General features: G+C 36.8%; 1 protein-coding gene across 1 annotated transcript in view; it reads right to left on the bottom strand.

The window, feature by feature from the left end:
* LOC149173758 (putative inactive purple acid phosphatase 24) overlaps window positions 1-17,761 on the bottom strand; it is a 399,682-nt gene extending 381,921 nt beyond the window's left edge. Inside the window, exon 1 of the mRNA XM_089427998.1 lies at window positions 17,579-17,761. Within this exon, the coding sequence (XP_089284124.1) occupies window positions 17,579-17,695 (117 nt within the window). The 5' untranslated portion in view covers window positions 17,696-17,761. The remainder of the gene's footprint in view (window positions 1-17,578) is intronic.
* Between the last annotated feature and the right edge of the window lie 377 nt (window positions 17,762-18,138).

The following is an 18,138-nucleotide window of genomic DNA, read 5'->3' as shown; positions in this document are numbered from 1 at the left end:
ACCTCCCTCAACCTCTTCAACATCATGAATGAAGAGGAAAACCGTGTATCAACAATCTTCAACAATGATAGATTGGTGTACTCCATGTAGATAGTGAGGGCATTTGTATGATTTTGCACAAAGTTACGGATGTGTCGTGCATCCTCAATAATGTTACCAATCCAAAGCACATCAGAAGCAATGGATTTTAGTGCTAAGTTCAATGAATGGACAATGCAAGGTGTCCAAAACACTTGTGGATATTTACCTTCCACAATCATGCCAGCAACCTTGCAAACAGATGCATTATCTGTAATGATTTGCACACAAGAATCAACACCTACATCTTCAATAACTTTAATAAATAACTAACCAATAAATTGTGCATCCTTGTATTCTCCAAGTGTATCCACTGCTTTCAAGAAAACTGGACCATTCAAGGAAGACACCATGAAGTTGATGATTGGGTGTCATGCTGGATCTATCCATCCATCAGAAACAATGCTAACCGCAGATGTTGGCCATGATGCTACAATAGGCTCAAGCATTTTTTGCACCTCTTTTTTTGCCTTCGTCAACAATGTGGTTCTAAGCTTCTCTGAACCAGGAGGCACATACCATGATGGAGACCCGTGAGTTAGAGCTCGACACATCTCAATAAATAGAGGTGAGCGTGCAACATTAAATGATATGAAGTTTTGATAGAAAAAGAAGGCAATGGTGAGATCAAGCTCTTCCCATTTCTCTTTTTGAAAAATCTTGTCCATTGGACCAAGTGTAATTGCTCTTCTTTTTGCTGCTTGTCCCCCAATAGAACTCTCAAATGGAAATTTGGTGGTGCCTTTCCTCAAAAATGGAAGGGGGTCTTCATTCTTGCTTTTTCTTGATTTTGCAGCCACATTTTCCATAGCAACAGTGGACTCCTTTTACATTTCTTTCTTCTTTTGTAAAGGAACAACTTTACAAGCTCCAATTCTACAACCTGGTAAAGCCAACAAATGGCCTTTCACACGGAAATATGTGTTTTTGAAAGAAATGTGACAAAAGTTGTATCTCCATTGCACATTGCCTCCTCCCTTCCCCTTGGTGCTTGTCCCATCCTCCCTTATGACATATTTCCACAAGGGATATTTCTCAATGTTGTCTTTAGGTCCTCCTCTTCCCTCAACATTACTTGCAGCAGACTCTGATGATATTGGGGGAGGAGGGGAATCTCCAATGGAGACATTCTTCCCCTTCCTTTGCCCCTTAACTGCTGCTTTTGATTGAGCCATGAATACTGTAAAAAAAATAAACAAAACATGCACAAATTTGTAAAAAAAATCATATACAAACTATTGTAATAGAAATGCAAAAAAATAGAGCTGAAATGCACTTACCTGGTGCTTGAATCTCCTTGCCGAACACTCCACACCCTTAGCTCCTTGCTCCAAACCCTTAGCTCCTTGCCCACAGCTCAAGCTATGCAAAACTGAAAGAGAAATAAGGTGAAAAACATAAGGAACAACGCCTTTTTCTACCGCACGGGTTTCATTTTAGGGGATTCGAATCCCAGAATCGGGACACGATGTGTCCGTACAGGATTCGTACGAATCCCATACGGACACGTCGTGTCCCGTTCTAGGATTCGAATTCCTAGCGAATCGTGTCCGATTCGCAGGATTCAGAATCGTGGGGGGTTTAGGACGAATCCGGTTACTTAGGTAATAAGTGATGCTAGTAATGATGAGTTTTTGAGTTTGTAATAGGCCTAGGATGTTGGGACTCAATCGGAAAGCGAGTACACCTTGGAGTGTTTTTTTATCTGGTTAATTATCCCTTCTTTTTCAAAGACGGATAATTTTCTGGTTTTTTTCACTCATTTTTTACCCCAAAGCTGGGGTGACGGTTTGAAGATTGAGCCCCTAACACATTTTAGTGTCTAGAGTCGATATATATTACCATACTAGATCACACAAAAAAATTCATGGAATTTGGCTAGGTCTAAGTAGGATTTTTTAATAATTAAATATTTCCCGCAAACAGGAATTTTTAATTATTTTCTATGTAATGATGTAAATAAGTGGCCTTAGGAAATGTCTGGTGTGTGTGACTACTCGAAATTCATCCTCAAATGCCCAATATTATTCTAGGACCCACTTTGAGAGTCAAAAAATGACTTATAATCCCTCAAAAGTCGATTTTCCTAATGATAGTATCAAAAATGAGGAAAAATTCAAAAAAATGAATAATTAGAAAAATTTATAAATTTTTCCAAAGTCAAAATAAGTCAAATTTTAATATGGAAATTATGTGGAGAGCCAAGGGTGATGTGGCAAGCATGTGGGGCCCACCTCATAAGGTACAACAGGCTCAAGTCAAAAATTCAAGTCAAAGCAAGTCAAAAGGGTGGTCAAAGGCATCACATAAAGTGCATGAAATGCTACGTATGACTAAAACTTTACTTGTGATTTAATTCAAATATAGTGGATTTGATTTAAGCCAAAGTTTAAAGTTAAAAGTGTGAGTGGGGAATGGACCCCACCCACCCTACTACTCTACGTATAGTTTATCAAAGGGAAATATGCACATGTGTAAATGAAACTCCATGTAGGCCAAGTCAGAGAACTTTCAACGTTGCCAAAAAATCAAAGGTTTATAATTACAGTTGGTTGGAGTTTGTCTCCACATTTTGAACATGTACGCTGCCAACCACACACAGTGACACAGCAGTCTACAAAAATAATGAACAGAAGTTTGAAAACTCAACGGGGAGTTAAATTTATACGCAGCAGTTTGGACATGTTTTAAGCTCACAAATTTGGAAAAGTTTGAGTGGGGAGAGAACTGCCACATAGGACAGTTCTTACCCCCCACTTACTCTCACTTGTCTCCCACTCACATACATATCAGCCAATGGGATCAGCACAGGGATATGTTACTGCCAGCAAAAAGGATGATACGCAGCAGTCTACTCCAACCTATAGGCAGCCAGATTTAACACGTGTTTATCACTGTTTCATATGTTTGGGTTAACAACTAGTTGAGTGGGATGTGGCAAGCATGTGGGGCCCACCTCATAAGGTATAACAGGCTCAAGCCAAAAATTCAAGTCAAAGCAAATCAAAAGGGTGGTCAAAGGCATCACAGAAAGAAAGAGAAAGAAAGAAATTATTTTAACGTCCACGAGGCTAAAGATAGCCTATGGGACAGATTGCTTCTTCATCTGCTTGATGTATTTGGCCCTTTTTCTGTGAAGCTTCACAATAAATGCTCCCAACTTCTCGACAAACCCCTCGCTAAATAGATTATCCCAAGAGCTAGCTACCAGCATACTTGCATAACTTTCCCTGTTGTCTTTGAAGGCCTCACATTCTAGAATGAAATGTTTTTTTGTTTCCACTTTTCTAGAAGAACAAAAAGTGCATACCCTTTCCTCCCACACTTCCTTTGGCCTTTTCCAGCACCCTGTTTCACAACGGAGTTGATGAGAATTAGTCCTTAACTGAGCAATAAGAATTTTGGCTCTCCAAGAGATATTGGCCTCTATGTATGCTTTTGGTTGATGATTATGAGTGGGATTAAACACTTCAATATAGTAATTTTTCTTTCTTCCTAGCTCATTATCCCAAGTACGTTTGTGGAACTTTTCCATAACAAAAGCTTTTATCTCTTTGTTGTTTATAGGACACGCGTTCAAGCAAATACCCCATTTACTAAACCATTTGTTATTTTGCTGCATCCAAGTTTCTTTGCTCTTGCACAATCTATCATTAAAGACAACCTTAGGCCATCTACCCTCTTCCATTTGCTCAATTTTTTTTAAATACCTTATGACTCGCACCATAGCAATTGCTTCAATAGGAGAAATCTCTGTTTCACTTAACAAGATATCATAAGAAACTGCACTTTTAATCTTAAATTTGTTTATAATCAAACGCTTCTGAATTTTCTCAATTTGTCTCCACTGCATGTCAGAGGTACAACTAGCCCACAGTTCACAACCATAGAGAATCACCAAAATCACTAGAAGCCCAAAAAGAGTTTGAGTGGTCTTCCAATCCCATAACTCTGCCTCTCTACACCTATTTTGAAAAGCATAAAATTCTTTCCAACACCCCAAAGTTCTTTTCTTTCTACAACCATTCCAGCTTAGATTTTTGTTGAAGTCAATTCCGAGATATTTGTAATCCGTAACTTCTTCCAGAATGTTGCCTTCAAAGTAGAACTTATGCTGGTTATGTTTTCTTTTCTTAGAGAAGACCACTGCTTTCGTTTTCCTGATATTGACTTGCATCCCCACACTTCTACAAAAATGATCAAGGGATAGTAAGTGCTCTTGCAAACCAAGAGCTGATTTAGCAATCAGAATAAGGTCATCTGCATACAAAAGAAGCCTTATAACAAACTTGCACAAATAGATACCATCACCCCCTTGCGAATTTAACCACTCCTCAAGCTTGTCGATATATAAACCAAAAAGGGTAAGAGACAGTGGGCAACCTTGCTTGACGCCGATATCGCTTCTAAAATTTTCAGAAATGCCTGCTGAAGTTCTAATTTTGATTTTCACTTCTTCATACAGCCTATGCACAGCTGCTCTCAAATGTTTAGGAACCCCAAGTTCCTCCATTCTCTGCCAAAGTTTATCCCTAGGAACCAAGTCAACGCTTTTCTGAAATCAACAAAGCAACGAAAGACTTCTTCCTTTTTCTCCCAAACTTTTTCAATGACGTGCCTTAAAGTTATTTAATGATCAATTGTGGAATGTTTAGGTCTCAAACCTGCTTGCCCTTTAGCATGCTTATCTCTTTCTTCTGCCCACTTGCTAATTTTGTTTTCTAGCATGCTTCCAAATAGATTTGCAAACGAAGGGTTTATCATGATGGTCCTATAATTGGAGGGATTATTGACGTCACTGCTCTTGAAAAGAGGTATTGCCAGACTAGTTGTCCAATCTATGGGGAGCCCTTGTTGTATGATGTTGTTGAAGATTTTTGTAATGTGAGGTGCAAGAATCTTTGAGCCCCACTTTAGATATTCTGCTTGGAGTTCAACTAAGCCTTTTGCTTTTCCAACACCCAACTTCTTGATACCCATCTCTACCTTTTGTACCATGAAGAGTTCAGTATCAGTGTTGACCAAGGGGGGAGGGTCAACCTTGGGAACCTGCTCATAGAGTTGTTTTGCATAGTCAAACCATTTAGAAGCTGTAATATTATTTCCAATTTGTATCTTTTTCGGTTGGAGCTCCTTCCAAAATAATTTGGGATTATTTTTCCCAAGGAAGATTAGTTCTTCCCTCTTTGAAACCCTGAAATCAGCCTTTTTCTTGCTTAATAACTGCTTGTAAGATTTGAGCTTTATGTTATCCTTGTTTGACTCTTTCCACATTCTCCTTGCCTTTTTGCATTCCTCTTCAAACCAAGCATTAACTTGAAAACAATTTGTTTCAGACTTCTTAATTTTTGTTCTTTTGCACTTTGCAAGTGCACATTGAATTAAATGTGTTAATTCATGACTATGAAGGCTGTGAATTGTAATTTTCTGGGGTCAAAAGAATTCTGCCCTGTGGGAGATTTTGTTGGACATGCTGAATTTTTGACTCTAATTATTTCTTTCCAATCCAAGAGAAACATAAATAAATTGGCTTGTGATCTGATTTCAAATCCCATAGTTGATATCCAACCAAAACGTCTTCCATTTTCTCACACAAACCATGCAAACAAATTACATAATCTACCACACTTGCTCCATTGTAAGTATTGCAAGTGAAATTACCGGACTTTGCCCATCTAGTCAAGCCATTACAAATGACTAAATCAAAGGCCCCACATAGAGTAAGCAATTGTTCACCAAAGAGATTGCAGCCCTTGTCCTCTGAAATTCTTTCCCACTAATGATTACTTTCTTCTGTAAGCCAAATAGGGTCACAATCATCTTTACAACAAAGAATGCTAGCTTGCTCACTTGCAATCCTAGCATTGAAATCACCCACTATAAGGACTTCAGAATCTGATTTCAAATCCCATAGTTGATATCCAACCAAAACTTCTTCCATTTTCTCACACAAACCATGCGAACAAATTACATAATCTACCACACTTGCTCCATTGTAAGTATTGCAAGTGAAATTACCGGACTTTGCCCATCTAGTCAAGCCATTACAAATGACTAAATCAAAGGCCCCACATAGAGTAAGCAATTGTTCACCAAAGAGATTGCAGCCCTTGTCCTCTGAAATTCTTTCCCACTAATGATTACTTTCTTCTGTAAGCCAAATAGGGTCACAATCATCTTTACAACAAAGAATGCTAGCTTGCTCACTTGCAATCCTAGCATTGAAATCACCCACTATAAGGACTTCACCTAGCTGCAAATATGTTGCAATATCCGCTTTTAAAGCTGCAAATGGATCTTTGTGGTGAAGCCCTCTACCTTTGTAGATTTTTGAAACCTGTGGCGCAAAATAGCATGTTGCAATTCTGATGTGGTTTCCATTTTCTGATATTTTAAACCAAATGAATTGCTTATTTGAGTCTTCTTTTTCTAACTAAATGAGACGACCTTCTTTCTCCCTTACTAAAACCATGATACCCCCATGCCCTTTGCCATTCCCTGTTGCCTTGTTCCACACTGCCATCTTCCAGTATCCTTCAAACAAAGGTGTTTTACACCCTTCATGCTCATGTGTTTCTATGAGGCAAATTATGTCTCTATTTTCCGCAATAGGCCATAACCCAGGTCCTCGTCTCCATGGGTAACCTCTGCAGTTCCAACAAACATAAAGTGCATGAAATGCTACGTATGGCTAAAAATTTACTTGTGATTTAATTCAAATATAGTGGATTTGATTTAAGCCAAAGTTTAAAGTTTAAAGTGTGAGTGGGGAATGGACCCCACCTCACCCTCCTACTCTACATATAGTTTATCAAAGGGAAATATGCACACGTGTAAATGAAACTCCACGTAGGCCAAGTCAGAGAACTTTCAACGTTGCCAAAAAATCAAAGGTTTATAATTACTGTTGGTCGGAGTTTGTCTCCACATTTTGAACATGTACGCTGCCAACTACAAAGTCACACAGCAGTCTACAAAAATAATGAACAGAAGTTTGAAAACTCAAGGAGCAGTTAAATTTATACACAGTAGTTTGGACATGTTTTAAGCTCACAAATTTGGAAAAGTTTGAGTGGGGAGAGAACTGCCACATAGGACAGTTCTTACCCCCCACTTACTCTCACTTGTCTCCCACTCACATACATCAGCGAATGGGATCAGCGCAGGGAAATGTTACTACCAGCCAAAAAGAATGATACGCAGCAGTCTACTCCAACCTATAGACAGCCAGATTTAACATGTGTTTATCATTGTTTCATATGTTTGGGTTAACAACTAGTTGAGTGGGATATTTTTCCTACTTACTCCCACTAAGTTTCACAATTTTCTCATTAAAATAATGCACATATCAGTCAAGGGAACTCGCTGTCACATTTTAGATTTAACCTCACATGTTTTGGTCTCTCATACACTTGGAGTTCAATTTGGCTATGTGATCTCCACCATTTCTCCACTTACCACTTGGTTTTTCAATTGGGATTGGCTCCCATTTGCCTATTTAAGTGAGCTTTGGCTCTCATCTTTGTATCATGTTAGGAGCTATTGGGCTTGACGAAACTTTGTCATTTTGTACTTGCATACTTTCTTAATATAATCAAGACTTTGGGGCTACCTGGCTGGTGTTCTCTTGGCGTTATGAGGTGATATCCTTTCATGCTATTGCTATTGCTATTGTGTTTAATTTCTTTTTCATATTGAATTAATATTAATTTATACTTGTCATATTGTTTGGATTGATGTGTGCAAGCTATCTTGCACATATCATTGATTTACAGCAATATTCTGGGGATAAGCTTACCAATTCATTTTAGGAGGAATGTTTGGTTTATCTTATTCATTATATTGCTCTAATCTTGTGCAAACTGATACGCGTTCAAGTGTGTAGGAAAGATATTTTGTATTCGGTGCAGGAATCCATCTGGAAGTGGGAAAAATCTCAATTAGATCAACTCACTCCTAGAGTCACAACGATCCAAGACTCGGCCATTTTTTCGCTCCAAGCCTTCCATCCAACGAAGAACAAAAGGGAGTTTTCATACTCTATAGTGTGAAAATTTCTAAACTGAAATTCTATCACTGCAGCAACTGATTTATTTCACCTACTTATTATTCTGAATAAGTTATTTAAGAAATTCCTTCAGCAAATATTAAAATAAAGTCTACTGCAATTATCACACAATTACCCAGAGAAAAAATACATGAACAAGAATTAATCACATCGACATAGTTATTTTTGGACAATTGTCCCTGGAAAAACCCAATGCGGGTAAATTGGTGCAGCAAATAAGGGTTTTATTAATCTTCAGCAGCAATTGTTTTTACAAGGAATGATTTTTACAGAGAACTTGAAAGAAAACACCTGAGACTTTCCCTCTAAGACTATCTAGCACTTTGGAGACCCTTCTCCCACTTTTTCGTCACCCCTGCGTCACCTCTGATTGACCCAGCATGGCTCTGAGTGGCTCTGCATCCCTCTGTGTCCCTAAGTACCGGATTCACGTACGAGTTCTTCACAGAAGAACCCATAAGAACCGGGTTCTTATATGAAGAACTGGTTCTCCAAAAAAAAAAAAATTGGGTTCTTTTCCTTTAACGAGTCCTTGGGTTCTTGGGTTCTTCGAGTTCTTGGGTTCTTTGGGTTCTTCAAAGAAAAAAATAAATAAATAAAATAAAAAATTAATAATTATATTAAAAATTTAATTTTCAAATAATTTTTTTTATTGAAATTTAAAAAAAATAAAATTAAAAATTAATAATATGATATTTATTATTAAGTTTTAACTTTTAACTTTTAACAAATGTCAAAAACTTTAAAAAACCTAATCTTTAACTAACCTTAAACCCACACATCAAATTTCTGATTTCATTTTTGTTTTTTCCATTTGGTTCAGTCATTCCCATTTACCATTTTTGACGGCAGTGGGTAGCTTCGGCGGCAGTGGACAGAGCAACTTCAGCGGCAGTGGACAGAGCAGCTTCCAACGGTAGTGGGCAGCTTCAGACAGACAAAGCAGCTTCTCTAGGCATTCCATCACCAGCGGTTGGCTGAGGAGAGGACGCTACGTCTAAATTGTTATATGCTCTTATTGTTGGCGAAGTGTAAACCAGGCATCTGTTGGTAGCTTTGCAATCTGTAAGGTATATTAAAAGCTCTTATTGCCTTCTGTCTTGGTTTTTGCCTATATGCTTCATCCAAAAGATCATGTTTACAGTTACATATCTAATTTTTATCTGTTTTAGGGAGAAGATGCCTTAAGCACTCTTTACTTTACCATTATTATTTTCTATATATTTTTACTCCCATCGACCTATTTTGGCTATCAGTGGAAATTAAACTTAATTCTTCCTTTCTTCAAAGTTCAAACTTGCATGCTTTTACAAGCAAAACCATTCCACTGCATATTGTTCACTTCCAAATCTTTGTTTATCCAAAGTCTTATACGAATGGTGGTAACTCCCTTAAACATATAAGATAAACATAATAGTCCACTATATATCTTCCCATGTCACTAAATTTGCAGCTTGAAAAGCATTAATATAATCTTGTACTCCAATAATCACGTTGTTCTTCTTGTACCATGGTTCTCCCCTAACTGTGCAGCACTATTTTTCTTTTTTATCAGAGGGCGAGAGAGGCTTAGCCTGGTTCACAACAAATGACATATAGGTTCTTGTAAATTTGTAATCTTTTATGCTTCTGCACTTATCTTGTATGCTTCAAATTTTCCAAACACATCAATTGTGATCTCCTCGATACTTCACATTAGCACCCTTTCAAATTTACACTGTACAGTGACTAACACAGGTCAAGGGAATGTTTCAAGCAATATTATGTACTTTGGATTATACCCAAAAATATATATATAGCCCATACAAGTCTACACAACCATAACTTGAAGCATAAACATTGAGAACTCATCAATGATCATTGTTTGCTTTAAAATGTTGAGAATACTTTAGGATTTTTTAGCATACTCCTGAGTTTGTAGCAAACTTGGCTAGTTTATCTCAGTCAGATGTGTGTGACAAAATCTGTCCCAAGTTTCACCAAAATAGCTGAGTCCAACATTTACTTAAGTTAAGTAAATGTTGGACTCGCTGCTTTGGCATTAGACATCTTACAATGTTACATGTAAATTCTTGTTTTATGTTTGAAATAAGTAGCATAAACATTCATGCATGTCGTATCCTAGTATGTATTCTCAGTTTTAGTAGTAGCCTTGAGCTCTCTCACATAGCTGTCATGGTTACACAGAAAAGAATGTTATGCTGTCATAAAATATAGCTTAGTCTCTCATTAATAATTATTATTAACATCTATTAACATAACTTTTACTTTGAATTTTGTTAAACAGATTCAAATTGTCTTCCAAAATTTGCAAAATAAAAAATGTCTTCATCAAATCCACAATATCCACTTTGGAAATATGTGGATAGGCAAAAACCTCCAAAAGGTGCTGGGGGGACAACAACAATAAAATGCACTTTATGTCAGCTTGAATGGAAAGGGAGCTATACTAGAGTTAAAGCTCATTTTATGCAGATACCAAGGAAGGGTGTTGATGCTTGCACTGGAGACCCAAATGATCCCACTAGACTCCCTAGTGCACAAAGAGAGCAACAAAAGGCTGATGGTAAGGCAAGCAAAGAAATCTCTAGGCCATGTCACAATGTGGATGAAAATGATGATTCAAATGAAGAAGAATTACCATCTGATGATGAAGTTCAAGTTGATGATGACCATGTGTCAGTGTCATCTAAAGCATCAAAAAGCACTACCAGTCAAACACGCAAGAAACCTAAACTTGGTGGCCTTTATGACATGTTTGATGTGAAAGGTAGGGAGGGTGTTGATCTTGCAATAGCAAGATTTTTTCTTGCATGTGGCATTCCCTTCAATGCAGCCTGCTCCCCCTATTTTGAGCAAATGGTTCGTGCTATTAATTATGGACCTCAAGGGTGTAAAGCTGTTGGTTATGAAAAGCTCCGAACTGTATTGGTGGACAAGGAGAAAGCCCGTCTTGAGAAGGAAATGGCACCCTTGAAGGCATCTTGGAGTGTAGATGGATGCTCAATTGTCATGGATGGATGGACTGATTGTAGGAATCGTCCATTAATAAACATCATTGTCTCTTCTATGTCTGGCCCTTATTTTCTCAGGGCCATTGATTGTTTTGGTCAAGAAAAGAACACTATGTTCTTAAAAGACCAATTATGTGATGCCATTGCAGAGGTGGGGCCATCCAATGTTGTTCAAGTTATTACTGATGCAGCTCCAGTGTGCAAAGCAGCAGGGGCAATGGTTCAGAAGGAGTACAAGTAAGTGACAAGTTTCAACTTTCAAGTTTGATTTATCTTCTATTTAAATTACATAAATTACATTTTTTATTTTGAGTACAAGTTTGATTTGTTTTAACTTTAGTCCTTGATTACATTTTGATTTATTAATATTTTAATTTTGTCCTTGATGTACCCAGGCATATTTTTTGGACACCATGTGCAGTGCATTCTTTGAATAATGCATTGAAGGACATTGGGAAAATTGAATGGATTCAAGCATTAATTGAAAATGGCCGCAAAATTCAAATGTTTATATGCAACCATCATCAGTCACAAGCCATTTACCGCAAGCATGCAAAAATGGAGCTTCTTAAACTAGCAGATACCATATTTGCAACTTATTACAACTTACTTTGACGGCTTGTGGAGATGAAGGAGGCTTTATCTGCCACAGTCGTCAGTGACATGTGGGAACAATGGAGGTTATCTACCTCAGATGCAGCTTTGGATGTGAAGAGGTTGATTTTGAATGATAATTTTTGTGTTGATGCAAAATTTATTGTGGAAATTATAGAGCCTGTTGTCGCACAGATTGTCACGACAACGCTCAGACCAGAGGTTGTCACTCTGATCCCTGATCTCTCCGTTTAAGCCTGTCTCCCGTGGATAAGGGGGGTAGACCCTGTAGGGAAATGGACGACCGACTGTGAACCAGTTGGATTGGGAGACACGATGGAACAAGCACTAAATTGATTTTATTAATTTAATGGACCAGTGCCTTATGGACTTGATGTTTAAATGATTACTTACTAGATGTTGTAGAAATATAAACCATGTACAACAATCATTTATCATAAGATATCCAGTAAATTCACGATGATGATCTAGCAATTTTAAAACTTCAAAAGATAAAGCTTGATACACAACCACGTAATTATGAACATTAACCAGATATCATACTCATGTATCTAATCTTCAAAATGATCCTTCATGCACATAAAATGATAAACATTCATTCCACATCAAAAATTTTAGCCTTAGCAAAGATAATAAAGCGTGATAAACCCCTGAGCCAAGACCGAAAGATATTTCCGAAATATTTTATGCTTTTCAAATACAGCAAAGCTAAAGACTAAGTAAATGAAACCTTAAATCCAAAATTTAAAAAATAAAAAGGAAATTTTTTATTTTTTTTATTTTATATTTTATTTTTGATTTTTTATGACATAAAACAAAACGAAACTAAAAAGCATATAATTCTAATACTATAAAACAATTAAATATAAATTAAAATCTACAGCTTACAAACTTAAAATTATTAAAACCCTACCTAAATCTAAAACGTAAGTCTAAAAATTAAACAAATACTAGACTTTTATGAAAACATTTATCTAAATTATAATCTAAATGAAACAAAATTAAAATCAAAAGTAAAACCCCTTCCTTTTTTTTATATATATATTTTAAAAGAAATCTAAACTAAACGATAACTAAGCTATACCTTAAAGGAAATGCGAAAACGTAACTTATGCCCTACAACAACTTAGCAAAGGAAAGCGATCACCATACACTTGCTGCGTAATATAACTTACCTGCATTACAACCTGAAATGCAAATATACCTCACTGCGTTCACCTGAACTGTTATAAAAAAATTTCGAACTGATGAAGCGCTCGGAAATCAGAAATGGAAACGACTGGATGCAAAGACCCTAGCCGCAAACGCTGGCCCGCATATACAAACGTCTTGCTTACTGCTCAGGCGATGATAAAAATTGACGGCAGCAAATTCTTTTTTGCAGATGAGCAGCGTATGATCATCCGTTTTGATTATTGCTTACCCCACGTATTTGGTTCGCGTGAAAAAGGGGCGAGATTCTTACAAAACGTTTGCAGATCGATCGACGGCGGATGGACTTACGTTTTGCAGTTCCCAGCAACTCTTAATGACGGAAAGCTTTGGCCCTTATATGCGTTTTGCTTTACAAATTATTTGACGGCTGACGGAGTGAAATGAAGCTCGTTTGGCAGCAGAAAAGGAGAAGAAAGCTATGTGGATGAGGAGGCAATCGTGCAGGTAAATGAAGATGCAGTAGTCTGGAAATCAATACGCAGGAGATTTATAGTATGAGGATTGGAGATAGCATGGGCAGCACATGAGGAGGGCAAGGGAAAAGGTATTCTGTCGTTGATTGCAGGTTTGCTCAGATTTAATTGATGAAACCCCAGAAATTTCTCGGCACCTGTAACCTGCAGAAGAAAGGAAAACCCTAATAAAATCTGTGTATAAAACAAAATTTAAACCCTAGATCAGCTAAACAATTTACAGCTTTTGACTCTTTAACAGCCACATTTATCCATAATAATCAGTAATTTTATCAAAATTCCAGTTTTACTATGAAAAACCTCAGAAAATCTCTCATGCAATTCAGAAAAATAAACTAAATGATAAACCCAGGGTCAGAACTAGCTGGGCTCTGCAAGAAAATGCTTGCGGGAGTTGGCTGGTTCAGCCGAGAACTTCCCCAAACGCCCGCTGGTTTTCTTTGATAAGGGTTTCCTGCACAGCTCGCTTCAACCATCAATAAAGAGAGAAAAAGCAGTACTAGATCTCAAAAGCAATGGAGATACCTGCCATTACTTCAGAAAACCTAATACCATTCAAACCCTAGCAAGTGAACAAGATACCTGTGCTCAACAATACTCTATAATAAGTTGTTACTAATGGCTGAAAAAACTAAAATATGCAGAAAATAAAATAGCTCACAGCACTTCCAAAGAGTAACAACAGCAAGATTTCAACCCCAAAGTCTTTCTTTATTAGCACCAGAAAAAGTTTACAAGAGAGCTTCTTCAGCACAAGACTCAGATTGAATGATCTCAAATGACCCCTAGCACCCTATTTAAAGGAAAAATTCCCAACAGCGAGTTCGAGTGATCCACGTCAAAATGATCTCGACCGTCGATGAGGATCAAGATATCTCTTAATCTCATCCGTCGAATTTTTTAATGTATTAAAAAATTTATTTACCCAAAATATTATTATTTATTATTTTTAGGTTTTTTACTTTATATATATATATATATATTAAATTTATTTTAAATGGATCCTTGAACTTAGCTTTTGGAAAAATCACCTAGGACCTAGGACTTAGGACTTATGAGGGGATTAAAACATTTCTTAACCCTCAAGACACTTTACATCATGACTTTTACAACTTTACATCCCAAAGGGGGAAAACCCATTTGACATAGACCCTCATAAACCACCCAGTTCTGCGACACAACTATAATTTAGCAGATTAACACACTAGGATTCTCCTAAGATTCTAATGATAAAATCCATTCCGGCTTTGGGGTTAGGCTGAAGGAAAACTCTGCCGATCATGGATCGGTGAGACGAAAAACCTTCCGGAATGTAGATTATCACTTAGAAAATTAGGTCCACCTAGGCAATTTACATACATGACTCATATCTGCTAAGATTATTTACAATTTATACATGCATATTGGGTTTACAACATAAATTGATCAAGCTGTCGATGACTGTAGAATGGCATGGACATGTCGATCAAGCGCTACCCTTTTTGCAAAAAAAAAGGGGGTGTACTGCTATGGGCAGTTGACCGGTAGTGGTCAACAGAACCAATTTGTGATATGATCCACTATGCAGACACAGATGGTCCATGTTTAGGTGAGATTTATGAGAACATGGACTCCATGTGTGAGAGGATCCAAACCATCACAGATAGGAAGGATCCTACTTTATGGCCACAACTGAAAGAGTTTATAACTTTATACATGGGCGTTGGAATAAACTGAACACCCCTTTTCATATGGCAGCTTATGCAGTTAATCCAAAATGGTATGATCCCACAACAGGAAGGAGGCCTCCATCCCAAAATAGAGAGGTGTTAAAAGGATTCTTGAACGTTGTCAAAAAAATTTATGGTAGTACAAAAGAAGCCTCTGACATACAATCTCAGTTTGCCCAATTTTCACATGGCTGAGGTGTCTTTGGTTCACATGCATCTTTGGCAGATAGATGCAAGAAGAAGGATCCAATTGATTGTTGGTGGCTTCATGGTGTTGATGCTCCTGAGTTGCAACAATTTTCCATACGGTTACTTGGACAGGTAGCTAGTTTGGAGTTCCTCATCTTATTCAAAATTTGAAAAATTCTCAATTAAATATAGGAAATTAATTTTAATTTTTAAATTTTAAATTTTCATTTTAGTTTTAGTTTTTATTTTTAAAATTTTAATTAATTTAATGGGCTTCCCCTAATATTTCAGGTAGCTAGTTCTTCATCTTGTGAGAGGAATTGGAGTACGTATGCCTTTATTCATTCAGTAAAGAGAAATAGGTTGGGCTCAAAGAAGGCAGAGAACTTAGTGTACATTCATAGCACACTTCGTCTCATATCTCGAAAAGACCCTGGGTACAAGGAGGGTCCTTTCAAGAGATGGGACCAACACATAGATGATGCTATGTGTGTGGACGAGGAGATACAACCAGATGGCCTTATTGAGCTACCTCCAATTGCTATGGATGAGCGAGAGCCTCAAGATGAGAGTGATTCCTACCTGGAGAGCATGCTAGCTGAAGATCTAAGTGATGTTGGTGACATGGATGTTGATGACATGGCTTGAGGAAGCCATTGTTCATTAGGCTTTAGCTATTTTTATTTTAGTATTTTAAAATTTCCTAGTTCATGTTTGGAGATGCCTTAAGGAAAATTTTGAATGTAGTATGACAATGGACATATATCATGATTCATGATTCTTATTAATATGTAAACAATGAATAGTTTTTTGGTGATAAATTTTGAAATTTCAACGTGAATGTTCAATGTTCAATGATGTGCATGTTTAACTGATTCAAGTTTTCTTGTTTAAAGTTGAAAAATATACAAATTCAAATTTCATATATATTATTAATTATAATTTATAAATTTATAATTTATAAAATTTAATTATTAAAATTTAATATTATTCTATTACCCAACAAACCCACGTACCCTATTTCAAAAAAATTTGTCCTCATCCCCGTACCCGAACCCACGTTTCCTGGCAACATAGATAAAATGACTCAGTTCAATGCAGATTTTGGAATTTTTTGGGTGTTTAATATTGTGTAAAAATTGTGTGTGTTTTGCTATGCATGCTTTGTTTATCATTGTAAATTTTCCTTAGGGATATTACATTTGAGGATTCTAAATTGGGCTCTAAAACCCACAATGCTTTCCTTAATAGAGTAGAGGATAGAGCTGAACTCTAATTTTTGCTTCTAGAGGACATGAGAGTCCATTTCTAGCCCCGAGGCAAGGCCTTCTTCCTCTAGAGGAAAATCCTTTCCCTGTTCTCGTAAAAGGGGTAGAGGAACTCAGTAACTCACTAGTTTATGACATGTAGATGAGTCATGAGGATGAGATACATTTATTATATTTTTGTTGATATTTTGACTCCTGAGGCTGAGTCAGGTCTCAGTATTCAAGACTTGATTCACTATTGATATGTGATGTAGCACTAGACTTCTTATACATCTTATATATTAGTTTTCTATCCATATTTATGTGGTGATGCATTTATCTAATGTTGCGGATGCTTTAGATGCTAAAAAAAAATGCAAAAAAATATTTTAATTGTAATTTTTTAATTTTTCCGAGTTTTTGCCGACTTTTTCAATTTTCTCACGACTTTTACGACTTTTTCAATTTTCGGACCCTTGGCGATTTATTCCCGAGTCCGACTTTTATAACATTGATTTACAATAGTCGTGCATTTGCATGCAGAGATTTGACTAGTAGATCAATCAATTCACAAAAATCGTTAATAAACATATTGGATTTCATTTCCATCTTCATATTAAACACTACTCTCATTCTAAATAGTAAAAACTATTTTGCTTTTTTAAGATTTCTCAAAGTATTACATTTCAAGCAATCTCTTACTGCTTTACTTCAGCTTTGACATGAAATTTCTAGCTTCATTTTGTCTTCTATCTCCATGTAGCTAGACCACTAATAAATATTGTAAGCATGCGGTGTATCTTAGGATTCTTCCCCCACAAAACAATGGCAACGGAATTTTTCATCAAATAGTGAAGACATTGATTTGTATTCAAATGTAGATAATCAAGGGACACTGGAGATAACACACAAGTTGCAGATAATATTATTAGTGCACCCTTTTACAACTACAAAATATAAAATCTTTAACCTGATCACTGCCAATATCCCATGGGTGTTCTGTTGACATGATTGTAAAGTGAACTGGCCCATGCTCAATGGAATACCAAGGCTTATCCTTGCCATTCGCCGGCATTTGGAAGTACATTTCATATGGCACTCCACACTCACCACCAGAGTCTAGCCCTTCATAGTATGATCCTGAATTTGGGAAGTCCCTGAAATAGAAACAATCTACATATAAGATATATATAGCCCTCGATGCACAAGAAACTATTTTCAAATTAAACCCTTTGATTACATTCAAGCATTCCCAGTAAAGCGAAAAATATATAAGAAAGCCAATGCACGTGCTACCGAGACCATGTGAACAGAATGCTTGGTGAAGCAGACATCATCTCAAGACTATTGCATCCACATCACTTACAGAACAAAAGACATTCATAATTCTGTTCAAGTGTTGGTCTTGTCAAAATTTAACTGTCTTTACGTAGCATATATCTTGAAGAATGAATGAAGTGATCAGCACAGATCATAGAAGGTATCATTCCCTGCAATGATGCAGTTAGAGGTCTCCAATGTGCAGTTCTA

The sequence above is a fragment of the Pinus tabuliformis genome, chromosome 4_2, assembly GCF_031772625.1.
Source record: "Pinus tabuliformis cultivar Carrire ecotype Pingquan chromosome 4_2, CPIR1, whole genome shotgun sequence".
Taxonomy (NCBI): Eukaryota; Viridiplantae; Streptophyta; class Pinopsida; order Pinales; family Pinaceae; genus Pinus; species Pinus tabuliformis.
Note: the sequence above shows the minus strand (reverse complement) of the source record. Positions and strands in the feature narration are given on the sequence as shown.